Below are 14,600 nucleotides of genomic sequence, written 5' to 3'. Positions count from 1 at the left end.
TAAAACACAATAGGAGCTAATGAATGAAATAATTGTGTGCCATAGTACATATTGTGTATTGATGTACTTGTTTTAAAAATACGATTTATATATGCCATGAACATAATAAATTATCAAAAAGGATCATTCTGAGCGCATGCCAATATGTATTTAATCTAAAATAGATAACGTAGTGGAATGTCTCGGACTAGTTGTGGAGTTTATAGTATAAATTGCTACAAAATATTAACGGATAATACAAGAAATTATTAGCAGGTGAGTTTAAAATTTAGCTTAATTTTCATGTGATAGAAAATATTGCTTTGATTTACAAGCCGGAGAAATGAAGGTTGATGCATTAGAGCTAAGATACAATTTGATATGTTAAATATGTGTTGCAATGCTACAATTGCATAAGTACAATCTATGTTAATGCTTAAATTTGATTAACTGTCATTGGTTCAGTATATCCTAACTCGACATTTTAAGCACGATTTCTTACATCCGTAATGAAAAAAATACAGAATTTAAATTATTTTAGTACCTATGAGTTTACCCTCGATAGTTTTTGTTTGCTTTTTGTGCCCTATCTTGATATATATCTGCATCTGCTCAAACACACCTTTTACCATAATAGCGTTAACTGAGCTCTAAGTCTTTAAATACAGAAAAGACATTATAACTTAAAAACCACATGAACACTACTGTCATGCAAACATGAAGTTACATGTACTTGAAGAGATTTGTTTTGATTAATTAAAAGTTGTTTACTTTACGTCCAGTGGCGAATATGTCATGCTTGTTTTAGAAGATTATTGATTTGTAAACTGCATGGAACTGCGCAAGTATTATTATTCATTTGCATAATTTTTGATTAGGCATTTTCTAATATTGAGATACTGTAAAATGTATCAATGATCAGATATCAAAATGAAGCAAGTTAAACAAATGTATTTCTCATTAGAGAAGAGATTGATGACCATTTGTAGGAAAATTTAAAATCACTGCCTCTATCTGACAAAAAAACAGTTCTTTTATTAAACTGGTACCTTTGATAACTATTAGCATGTCGAAATGAAATATTATAATATATTTTTTATTTGTGTATTTCTCTACCCTGAGTGTTTTGCATTATTTGTATTGTAGTCGTGTCATGTAATACTGTCATTTTAGTTCAAGTTATATTTAGCATTGTCATACAAGCGCGAGGTTTGCCTGGCCATAACACCAGGTTTAACCCACTATATATATATATATTTTTCTAAATGTTCTGTACCAAGTCAGGAAAATGGCAGTTGTTACATTATCTTATAATTCGGTTCTGTTTGTGTTGCATTGTCGTTTGTTTTTGTTGCACTTCAGTGTTTCTGTTGATTCGTTGTCTTTCTCTTATAATTGATGTGTTTCCCTCGGTTTTAGTTTGTAACCCGGATTTGTTTTCTCTCAATCGATTTTTATCTTTCAAACAATAGTATACTACTGTTGCCTTTACTTATCCGAGCAAACATATCATAACTTTGATATTCCAACTCAAGGTTTCAAACAAGTGCCATAATTTCTTTTAAAAGTACCACCCAAAAATAAGCATTTTTATAAGTTGTATATGTAAAAGGGCGTCATAGGGTACATGTAAAAGGGCGTCATATGGTACATATATGTAAACTTGACTCATTTGTTGATTTTCTTCGTTAAAAAAACTCTTAATCCTGGACTTTAAATTCAAATACTTCATAAAATATACAATTTATTTTGAATTACATGTTTATTCTCTCTAATTCATTTGGTGTGTTGATTGTTTGACACTTATTATACAGTCTCTACATGTTATTGAATTGAAAATAAATCAAGCGTTAGAATTAGATGCAACGTGTTCTTGTTATACTGTGCTAAGACTTGTTTGGTTTTAATTGATCATCTGGTGTTCCGACTGAATTAAAAAAAAAGCTAAGGAAGACAAACCAAGACCAATTAAAATAGATATACAAATTGTTCATTCTTGTCCAGAACATATCTGGGTTCACATCATTTATCTGAACGTAACTATTTACTTTTAGGGCATAATTTTGCTTATCTTGATAACTTAAAAAATAGATTAAAAATTTCATTAGATAAAGCTGACCTAATCAAAATGATTGTTTTTCTTTTTCATGAGTCCTTTTTTGGTTATAGCTCCTCAATTATATTCATGCACTTATACCGGCTTTTTCCGGGTTTAAACATTATTGTTGAAGGTCACTACAATATAGGGGCCATGCAATAATTAATTTAATATTCATTTATTTATTTCTATTTTGGATGCAAATTTCCGTCTTAAATGCTTCTCGTATAAAACCGGTCTTCCATTTTTGAGGATAAAAGGCTTTCAAGAAAGGATATGGACTAAATATTTATAAAAAAACAATATCTCGAAGGGACAGCACTTACGCTACGTTTTTTCTTTCTTTCAATTTATCAGTCATGAATAGGTACAGTTCACTCATTGCTTCAATGTCACATAGATATCATAGCTGTGCTATTGCAAAATTTGTATAGACTTAATTTTTATTATTAATTATCAAGTTATGACCAATTTACTTGTAGTAGTTGTTTTTTGAAGACACTGTTGGTCCATTTTTATTATAATTTAAGACAGATATTTGCATAATTAATTTTGGTCGCCATCCCTGATCCATATTGTTTTAATGTTTCTCTGAATTCTGAACATTGGTACCTCCGAGTTGCAAAATATTTTAGATCGTAGCTTGCAGCTAATATTTTCTAAAGCTTTTACTATTCAAAAATATGTACAAAGTCATTGTTTTTCTACAAATTCTCCAACATGTGCTGACTTTGGATCCCATATAATATACAATAATAATGATATGTGTATACCAACCATTGTATAGCTGACTATGAAGTATTGGCTTTGCTCATTGTGGAAGGCCGTACGTCTGTGTCATTTTGGTCTTTTGTGGATAGTTGTCTCATTGGCAATCATACCACATCTTCTTTTTTTATATAAGGGATTTTAAATGAAATGGACCCATTGAAGAACCAAGTTGTGGTTTTTGTGAATATCAAAATTGAAATTCTTTACAATATCTCCAAAAAGTGAACTTTGTCCTTTAATCAGTCTTTGCCAATTTAAAGGCATAACAAATACAAACAAAAAGAACAAAGTTGCATCATCAAGGTTTTTTACATAATGATGCCTCGTGGATTTGTAACCCTCATCTACTTTTAGATATAAATTGCATAAAAACAGATTTGATAAGGAGAAATAATGGAATATTTTCCCAGTAACTCAATAACCTAATTAAATCATGACTAGAATGAGAAAATATATCAGAACGAATGAAATATTAGATGTCCAAATTTGTAGATTTTTAATAAAGAAGATATAACATTGCTCAATATGCCTTGTATATTATATCAAGTATCGTAATCCGAGTAAATACAAGGTACATACAGTTCTTCAATTGGAATCAAATCACAAAAGACCAGATCCTCTTTTGATAAGCATGAATAGAAGGTATGATACTATCTAACTTTAAAATGACACAGCACATGACCATTCTTAAACTTTAAATACTCTTTATTGTTCTGATTTTTCATATCTTTTCTATGTCCTACGTTTTTTGCTAAATAGTATACATGTCTTCGTTTTATATGAATTAGAATTGACGGTTACATGGATTAATATCATGAAATTGATCAACGATCGAGTCTAAAGCTAGAAGGTCGTAGTTAGTTGTTTTAAGAGCTCTAAACCAACTAGACACTAGTTATATTTCTCCGGCTTACATTGGATTTATTTGACTGAACTGATTATGGTCATTCTAGAAGTCCGTGGTAAGCATGGTCATTTCTTGTCACGTTTATAATAAATCACATAATATTGAATTCCGTACATTTGACATGTTTTAATTATTCATAAGACTGAAAAGGGGGGGGGGGGATTTCATACATAAAACTTTCGTGCGCAGCATAACCAAATTCGCCTCAACAGAACTTGAGAAGAGCTACATGTGATAACATTTGAAGACCATTTTGTTGTTGCTTGAAATGGTTTTAGTCTTGTGGTATTTGCTTGGCATAATCTAAAAATTTAATGTCAAATTGCATCAATTAGTCAAAATACTAAAACACTGGTTCCTTTGTCAAAATTGGTTATACAATGTTTAAATTTTGGTATCACGAGAGACATATAGGAGTTAAATAAGTTACTATACAAAATATTGCATTTATAAAATTATGTACAAAAGTGGTCCCTCGTCAAATACACGACAGAGGGAATAAAACCTGATTGGGGAGAATAAATATCTTAAGGTATTCAAAATGCATCAAAAGTTAACCACAAAAGAACCTTAAGAGCATATTTAAAACCGTCTAAGGTCAACTATTTCTAAGGTAGTTACAATCTTCGTTTTAATACAAACACCATTTAAATCATGCCAGTACCGAAGAATCACTTTGTCTAGTTAATTAACTTCTGAGCTGATGATATCAAGGATATTTAATCTTGCTTTACGTTTAGTTGCACTTATGTTTGTAGAACTATCAATTTACCGCACCCAACTGTTTGAGTTTAGTAACCTATTTTCTTTAGTAAAGAACTTTCTTTAAGTTTTTCTTGGCTTCTATGGAATGGAATGATTTTATATATGGTCTGTAGCTTAATTGTGTTGAGTGGTAGCATGTAAGCTTCAATAGATTGATATTTAACGACTCTCGGTGTACATTGAAAACAAATACAGAAACAAAGCAACAGTCTTAGCTCTTATAAAAGGAAACGACAACTTACTTCAGTATACATGTTACCTCATTCAATAGAATGCTGTAAAGCAGGTCCACATCCGGTATTGTTCTTGTTGCATTTGATACATGAACATTGGCAACAATTAATCTTTTCCGACCGTGCAAGGGCTGTATAGCCAGTCAAGGTTGTTACAAACTTTCATATAAATGTATATACAATCAATCTTAATGCATATATCTAGCAGCAGTTAATACGCCTTTTTTTAAAGTGCCCTTTTATTTTCTTGGGAATTTGTAACTATATTATTGATCATACAACAAGAAAACGCACACAACATTAATCACGAAAATAAAACATTACAAGGAATATTTGATGAATTAATAAATATGTACATGCATATTTAACAAGCAAATCAATAACTTCTTAGGATATGCAAACATTGTTGTTTTTTCTTTGGCTTTATCTTTGTATTTATTAAGATTGCTTCGCCTCCAAGCTGTCGCAGAGGTTAAACTAAACTTAAAATGCATAAATAAAAATCAAGCACGTTAAAAGAATGTAAGTGAATATGAATAAATAACACCATACAGGTGTATGATAAACATTATTGATGATGACATTTCTAATTGAATTGCGAGAAAAGTCAAGGGAAAAAAATGGTGTTTATTTGGCCTTAGACATGTTTATCCCATGTGAGGTTTTGGTTATTTCTATATTTGACTTATATTGATTGACTGTTATAGTTCTACAACCTTCATGTAACAAGTACGACAAGGTATAGTTGATTAAATATTTGGATAAGATTTTCCTGTCTTAACTGTAATTTATTAGTGTTTCAGTTTTCATACCTTTGGAAAGCTATATATACAGATATACAGATATTTACAATTATAATTGATACACATGTATATGCTATCTACTGAAAATGGATTACATTGCGCATTTTTATAATTTATTGTCACTAGTAGAAAGCCGTGTGTTGTAAGTATTTTAAAAGTTCTATCAACTGGACGGTATTTTTCTCATTTTTTTGGCAACATTTTGGTTGAGCTAAAACTTACTCTTCTATGATTGATTAAATGTATGCACAGCTGTTTTGTGCTTTATATTGATGAAACAAATCTTCAACTTTTTTTTATATAAAAATATAATGTACTATAAGAATAAGAGTTAAGGAAACGGGTGATTTATAGCATTTTCTAAATGTGGTTGTTCTCTTTGTAACACTCTAATAAATCTCATATCGAAGTGGTGATTTGTTAACTGAAGAACTTATGCTGAGTTTTGATTGTGATGAAAATGAATGAAATATTTGCTACTGGACATTAATCAACGATCAAATAAAATAAACTTTAAAAATGTTGCCAAACAGTGGATATTTGGAAATATATTAATTATTCTATTGATACATCGTCCCGACAGCAATTTTCAGCTGGACATTAAAGGGGCACTAGCTGTAAAATTCAAGTTCACAGATTTGGCTCAAATTTTTATTTTAAAATTATAACATATTAACACGTATACCAAATTTATAGAAAGTCTAAAATAAAAAAAATGTATAGTGCATAGGATTGAAAACATGTACCAACATTTCGTGTCTTGACGCCATCTAATCAAATGTCGCGGTGACCTCTGAATAATTCCGACGGTCATATAGCTGGATTTAAACATAAATATAGATATAAATAGACAGATAGACAAGACAAGACAAGACAAGACAATATTTTATTTGAGTCTCACCTCTTCTAAAACATTTACATAATATTACAATTTAAATATTACAATATAAAACAAGAGCCACTCTAAAAAGAGTTATGAGAGACTATAAAAAAAAAAGGTATATACATTTACATATATATATTTACATACATAAAACATAAAACAAATTAAAAGTATACAAATGTTAAGAATAACATAAAGCAGATAGCGAACTCGGGAGATTGGATTTTTCTAGGTTTGTTTGATTTAATATCAAATATTAAAATATGTGTTAATTATCGTTTAAGCCTTATAAGTATAGCCATTGAGTTTTTCGGGTGATCGAATCAGTCAATCAAATCGTTTATCCTTGTTTCACTTGCATTGTTGACATTCTTTCATTTAAATAACTGATAACGCATAATCCATGCATAGCCCATCGCTAGCTAAGGGGTTAAATTGAAGTTAACATGACTACGGATTTAATAAGGTCAAATTATTCACTTGCAAGTATATAATTCACCGGCGATATTTCGTATTTTATCTTTTCATAATTGAACCTACTTGCTTCTAAACCCAATTTTTATTTCACTATTTCACCCTTCATTAATAATTGATAAAAATAATATATTTTGTTTATTTTGTATCTCGTAGCCATTGTCCCTTTAAGCAAAAATAGTAGCTAGTGTTGACAGTGGGTTACTTGCTTTTAATTTTTAAACCCCTTCCAAATTTATTTATTTATGTTTTATGCCTCAAATTGTAAGTAGGGGGTTAAAATTACACTGTAAAAAAATTTGGGTCCAGAATTTTACAGGAAAGTAGTGATTTGATCCTGCTGAAAAAGGTTTAAAATTAGCACTTTGGAAGCTATCAAAAGATTTCAAGACACCCTAAACACAAAGTTGTCCATATTTTGAGTTAGAGCTGATGAAGTTTTCTATAACTTTGATATAATTTGTCCCAAAAGTAGTACAACACACTGTAAAAATTTCATTGAGAAAGCGCAGGTGGGATTTTTTTAAATGTTCATTTATGTTAATAAAGAAATGCACTACGAAATAATTGTGGTCTCGGACCAATAATCAAAATCCACTTGTATACAAAAATCTTTCGCTATATTTGAGGTATGATTTTTTTTACCATGTACATGTATTGACGATAGTCTTGTGCCGCAATTTCATTGACTAACTTCAATTATATCTTTGAATAATAAAAGAAGATGATGTCATTATCGCGGCATAAACTTGAAAATAAATGTTTATGCACTAAACAGTTTTGCTTTTATGAGATATCAATTAAGGACTAAGCGAATTGATTGTTTGTCCTTTAAAATAATTCATTTCCATTGAGTATTGCCACCTACCGTTTCAATATTAAGAGTAAATTAAATACACTGAACAAATACATTTAGGTAATTAAATGCACTTATTGTACACGTTTCGGCAAACTGTCAACAAAAAACTTAGGATGAACAAATACCATTAATAAAATAATTAAAGAGAGAAAATATATGTTTAATGCAAAATACAATTTCTTTCAATGTATACGGTAAGCATATTCATAAATGGATGAGGCTTTTTTTTTTTTAATAAATTGACATTCTGCATGTACATGTACATGTAGTGAAAATCTTCGTTTTCTTTTTAGGGCTTTGTCAATTTTATATTGACTAAAGAGTTCGAGTATCCCATTAGTATCTTTCGCTTCTCATTTTAATCTGGAAAGCAAGGTCGCAATGTGCTCTCTTCTACAATAAGACAGTTTAGAGTAAGATAGTTTGTTATAGAAATTGAGCTGAGCACATATGTATGTTTTGTGCATAATCAAACAAAAGGTATCACAATTCGTAGTTTTTCGCACTTTGACACATTCTTATCTTTTATTTACGAGTATGACCTCGATATTCTCATATATCTATATACATGTACAATTTTACGTATCAAATTCATTTAGCTTATTATATATATATAGATAATTACCACTTGAAATTAATTCTTTACAGTAAGGTTGAATGGTTGTCATTATATACCGAACGCCTTTCATTAAGTTCTATAAAATTTATTTATAAACTGGCAATTAAACTTTTAAATGTTATATCATATATGGTGAAATTGTCAGCATTTGAAAAGTTCTCTTCTTACTAACATCTAAAGGAAATATGGCGGACTTTATGTTTAAGCAGTACCAGTTCCGTGACGGTGACAGGTTTGTTTCTTTGACTTTTGTCATTATTTCAGAATTTAGAAAAGATTTTGACCTTCCAGGATTCTTCTGATATTTGAGTAAATTGAAAACTGACCGAAGAATATGTAGATTCAATTATTCTGATTACTTGCTTTGAATGTACTTACGAGAAAAGCCTCGAAATAGATTAATTATGGTGATAAAATGGGGAAAATGAAAACAGATGAATTTAGTTTTTCCATTAGAATTGCTTAGTCTGATAATATGGAACACAATGTACTTGGTCTATGTAGTATAAGAGTCTATACTTCAACATTCATGTGGTAGCCATGGTTAATAGTGCTGATAAAATGTGAATACTTGAAAAGGGATTTTGTTCCTGAACAACGATCTAATGAGATATTACCTTCATCCCATAAATTTAGTGATTTGCAATATACTTGACCAATCCTATCGCAACAAATAATGCTCACATTATAACGAATTTTTGTCCAAATATAATGACAAATATAAAAATACGAATAAAATATGAACTACCCTAATATCATAAAAAGAGGCGAAAAAAACCACTTAATTGGACATTCCAACTCATAAAATCGAAAATAAACTGACAACGCCATGACAATTAAGAAAGAAAAAGAACAAAAAGACAAAAAACAGTATACAAAACACAATATTGAAAACTAAAAACCTAATCAAACGTTGTGGTAACTAATCTCAGATGCTCCGAAAGGGTACGCAGATCCTCTGCTTCTCATGTAGCACCCAACTTGTTGTTCATGTATAGGTACAAATCCGGTGATAAGTCTACATGTAGGTCAATTCGGAGAAAAAGAGGACGGGATTTTGGTTACGACTATTGTAACATGTCCGTCGTCATCTGTTATCATATCACAAGTGATTGATTATATAGTGTATATATACTAATTGCGTGTACTAATTTCATACAAGTATACATTTGCCAAAACTATCAGATCTTCGTAAGTCGTAAGTCGTAATATGTTGTTACATAGTGGCATAAGTATGTACCGTAATACCGTAAAGCGGGTTATTTTCGCGGGTATAAAATATTGAAATTTCATTGAATATGGTATACGAAATATTGTTACGGCTAATATTTTGTCGGATTCTTAACTTTTATCAATAGCTTTGCATGTTCACTTTTAAATTGACGGAATTTATTTTGGTGATTTTTATCTATCCGCGAAAATAAGCGAAAATTTACACCCTAGAAAATAACCCGCTATACGATAGTTTGGTAAGTTACGATGCACCACAACTGTTCAGATACTTATTCAATCGATTTTTAATAACTGCAAGTCTTTTCTTTATTTTAGGATTTTAGTTGTGCCAAAAATGTTGCGGGTGTGCAACTCGGCACACGAGCCTCTACATACTCCACGCACGCCTAAATCACCAAATGCGGAAGTAATACGTAAACAGATAGTAGGCATGATCCACGAAGAACCTGGCAAGGAAAATGATAAGCCTTTGAAAAACCAAAATCCATTGATATATCAAATAAAACGGAAAGGTAACACTGGAACTATGTTGAAACCTAGTGATAAAAATGAACGACAATTAGAGAGAGTTAAACGATCTCATCTCAAGTTTATAAGAGAAGCAAATAGCAGTAGGAGTAAGGAATTCCCATCAATTGAAAATTATGTCTTGCATGGGGAATCAAAAGATCCTAGCTACGTATATAATGTAGAAATTGAGGATCCAGATAAACGTCACTGGAGTCTGCCTGGGGACCTTAAACAAGAAACAAAAATTAAAAACGTGAGATTTCATATACAAGAGGAAAACAAAAAGAGCAAAATGCAAGAGGACTATGAACCTAAGGAAAGAGAACATGCTCAAATAAGTTGTGAAGTGCGCGGTAGTGCTATTCAGTCCAATGAAAAGCCTGGAAGAATGAGCAAACCAAGTCTGAGACATCGGCGAACTGAGGCAGCAAAACGACAGGCAACAATTCATACATCACTTCAATTGTTTAAAAGACGATTGAAATTAAATCATGATCCAACATATTTAACACCATCCGTAAACACCAATCATGATAATGATTATATCATAAGACGAGTTCCCATTAAAAATAGTCTAAACGCAAATATGGCGGTACCACGTGCTGCCTCGGCACCAAAACCAGTCATTGAACCGAGATTAACCGTAAACACTACTCAAAGACCTAAAAGTTCATTTACACCTTGTTTAAACGCACAAAAGACATTTTTGAAAGCTAGACCACAAAGTAGTCCTGATCGCTATCCGAATGAAGGTCATCTTTTGCGACCTCGTTTGCATGAAAATTTGCATAATAATGAGATGATCTTCTTTCAGGAGGAAGAAGAACAGGAACCGGAAACGATAGCAAATGTTGTAAACACTTATTTTGTAGAACAAGGCAAACCTAAACCTAAGGAAATTTATCAGTCTTCCCTCAGTTCGCATAATCTCGATGTACACAATTCACTAACATCATGCCCTGACGCAAGAATGAAACATGTGAACAGTAACCATCATTTTGACAATCGTTTTATGAGATGGCTTGAGGAATCGTCTGCAAATTCAGAGGAGGCTCGCCGAGCAGCAATGAGATCACACCCAGAACCAATAATTCAGGAAACACCAAAGTCACCATTACTTCCCCCGGATCATAATGATACCGAACTGTAATTGAAAAATTTGTAAAAAAGATTAGGTAAACTAACACTAATGAAATTTCTCTCTTTATACAGTTAAATTGTTTCACTTAAAACACATAATTCTGAGTATTTTACATAGTACACGAAGTATTCAAATTATTTGGTTCAAAATATTAAGATTTGTCAAAGAAGAGTAATTGTTAGCGAACCAGAAAATAATTTGAAGAAACATTTGATAAATAATAATTGATAATAATAATAATAATTCTTTATTGTCATATAAGTAAAATTGTACTTGTGACATAAAAGCACCAATTGGGTTTCAAATTTAACTGTAGATGAGGTTTTATTTAAATATGAAAGATTCACATAGTTTTAAAATTTCCACAAAAGGAATTATCGCTTTTAATATTTATTTTCTTTCAAAGATAGGATGTTATACATTTGTATTTAAGTTATAACTATAATATTGCAAACATTTGAGTCAAAATTGGTGCATGCAAAATTATGTATTATAAAAAATATTGATAGCTGTTTCTAGCAGATGGAAATGGAAAAAAGGAATCATAAGTAAGGGGTTACTTGCTTTAATTAACGGCAAACTCAATAGTTTATTACTTTTCTAATTAATTGTTCTTCTGTTTCTAAGTTTATGTTGAATTATGTACAAAATGTAATTAATGATGTTTTATTGCATTTTGACTAACGTGTATGTCGTGTAAGTGTAACAATATGTTTAAAATACATCCGTTGTTTTTGTCTTGAATGATTCGGAAATCTAAACGAATTTTCTGTCTGCCACTATTCCAGCTCGAGGATTTTATCGTCCCCATCAGATCCGAAAGGACATGGCTGTGTATTATAAATCCCGAACAAAAGACTGCCTCAATTTAAAGAAATCTTTTTACATGGATTAAGGATGTATTCTTCTGACTTTTCAGTATCGTTCAGTCTCGTTGAAATCTAGTTCTTGAATTACTTCCAAAACATGTGAGACAGGTGTAAAATATCGATGGATTTAAAAAAAAAGTATAATCAAACATAACTCTGTGAAAAAGTTGTGTTTTTTACAATGAACAGTTTTTGAGTAATCCAGTTTTCAAATTTTACGACCAATCAAGTCATTATTTTTGGCCCAAATTTTGAGAAAACGGGTTAGGGATACAAAAAAATGATTTTAGAAGATTCATGTACATCCCACATCATTTGGGTCTTGAAATGTTTTAGATATGTGTTTTTTTAATCATTTATAACAAAAAAGTTGAGATAATATGCATTTTGTTCTTAAAACTGAGAAAAATCACAAAAATACAAAATTGACAGCATGGTAAATTTTACACAAAAAAGCGTCAAAATATGATAAAACTTTCTTATATTAACACCTATCTAAAGTTCTTAAGTAAAATTTATTCAGATTGGTCCACTTCATCTTTATAGAAAGTATGAAAAAAAGTTTAGTTGTGGAACTATGATTTTTTCACGATAATAGCCCAGAAATAGGTAAAAATCGATGAAATATGGGAAAAACATCACAATTGGGCATTTTCAATGGACCGTAGCAAAAAAAGAATTGACCCCGAAATGATTTTTTCTTCACAAATTATTTTGTTACAATCTTATAAACCCAAAATTCAGGTTAAGAAAAATAAGTTTTATTCTATAAATTTTTGGCTCCTCAGTGGTGTACATTTTTACATCCTTAACTGTCGCATTTGTGAGGTCGTGGTTACCATATTTATATGTCTAATTCAATAACCATTAGAGGTGGCAAGACATCTTCAATATCAGTTGCTATAACAGAAACTGCATTTGTTATTTTTATCTCCGCAAATTTAGATTACTGGCGACGCGTTAGCGGAGACAGTAAACGGGTATTTGCACCATCAAATCCCCCATTGATGCCGTCGGAGCTTAAAATACAAAATTATTATCTCCATTCTAATGAAACTGACAGAAAACAACGTTAAAACATGTTTTTAAAATCTGTCATATGCCGTCTGCACTTGCGCGTACGTCCCGTAGCATCAACTGTCAATTGATGCCATGTAAATAAGTGACGTTATCAAATAAAAATGAACGTTACAAACGTTGTTGCATTAGAATAAGTTTTTTTATATCACAAATCAGACTGTTGATTCTTTTATGAAGTTGTTTTTATTGTGTCATTTGTTTGGCTTTAAATAGCTCATTGCTAAAGGGTGCAGTGTGGCATGTAGAGGGGAGTAATATCATTTACTCTACTAGGATTGCGTTCAACATCATAGTAGTCAATTCTAATGCAATTTGTATGTAACAATTATTTTCATTGGCTAAAAGTTGCCGTCAAATCCACAGTTGACCAGGCGTTACTAAGGAGGGACAACCATTTTGAAATGATTGAATCAACAAATGTTCGATTACTACAATATAAACGAAAATAAATCAACACCTACCTCGAATTCGCCGTTTTAATGTAATTTTATCCGAATTTGAAGCGTACAGGTAACGTAATATCATCCAGTTTGTAAGTTTTCATTTGTATGACGTCACGTTTACCAATGACGGCTTTGCGCCAAAATCGTTCATGACGTTACGCGGATTTTTTTTTATTTGTCAAATTTAGACATTTTTCAAAGTTTTATCGTATTATTTCTTTTTGTAATGCATTAGAATCGGAATAACAGTACTGTAGTTGAAGAGTTGCCACCGTCAATTTTGATTTGACGGTCGCAAATCTCCGTTTTACTGTCTCCGCTACGCGTCGCCAGTAAAACTGCATTTGCGACCGTCAAATCTACAATTGACGGTGGCAACTCTTCAACTACAGTACTGTTATTCCTTAAATAGGGCTACCGACGTAAATTTTTGACTATTGAACGTGTAGCTAGCCAAGCTGCGACATAGACATATATTGATAGCAGCTAGGCTAGTTTATCGTTCAAAGTCCAAAATATACGTAGCTTTATGTAGATAAATGTAGCTGCTACGATATTGAACGCAATCATGTCAAATTTCCATGATTTCAAATTGATCTTAATCGATTTTTCAATGTTGAAAACTAAAGAGCATTGCAAATTATGAATGATAAAACGAAAGAGCACCAACGATTTCAATGACAAAACTACAGAACAGTGACGACTTTCATTGATAGAACTAAAGACCATTGAGAATTTTCAATGATAAAACCAAAGAGCCTTGACGATTTTCAATGATATCTACTAAAGAGCCTTGACGATTTACAATGTTAAAACTTCAGATCATTGACGATTTTCAATGATAAAACTAAAGAGCATTGACGATAATCAATGATAAACTACAGATCATTGACGATTTACAATGTTAAAACTTCAGATCATTGCATTGACGAT

The 14,600-nt window shown here is 31.2% G+C and overlaps 1 protein-coding gene across 3 annotated transcripts; it reads left to right on the top strand.

Annotated features, from left to right (window-relative positions):
• Nucleotides 1–11,999, top strand: LOC134714547 (uncharacterized). Of its 3 annotated transcripts, none has more exons than XM_063575886.1 (2): nt 1–255; nt 9,940–11,999. In XM_063575886.1, exon 2 carries the CDS (start codon nt 9,959–9,961, stop codon nt 11,282–11,284), a length of 1,326 nt encoding a protein of 441 aa, XP_063431956.1. In that variant the 5' UTR covers nt 1–255; nt 9,940–9,958; the 3' UTR covers nt 11,285–11,999. The 3 variants fall into 3 exon arrangements, with proteins under 3 accessions (XP_063431956.1, XP_063431957.1, XP_063431955.1); XM_063575887.1 differs by lacking the exon at nt 1–255 and adding an exon at nt 3,751–3,810; XM_063575885.1 differs by lacking the exon at nt 1–255 and adding an exon at nt 8,532–8,623.
• The last annotated feature ends 2,601 nt before the right edge of the window (nt 12,000–14,600 follow it).

Source organism: Mytilus trossulus, chromosome 4, assembly GCF_036588685.1.
Source record: "Mytilus trossulus isolate FHL-02 chromosome 4, PNRI_Mtr1.1.1.hap1, whole genome shotgun sequence".
NCBI classification, from domain to species: Eukaryota; Metazoa; Mollusca; class Bivalvia; order Mytilida; family Mytilidae; genus Mytilus; species Mytilus trossulus.
Note: the sequence above shows the minus strand (reverse complement) of the source record. Positions and strands in the feature narration are given on the sequence as shown.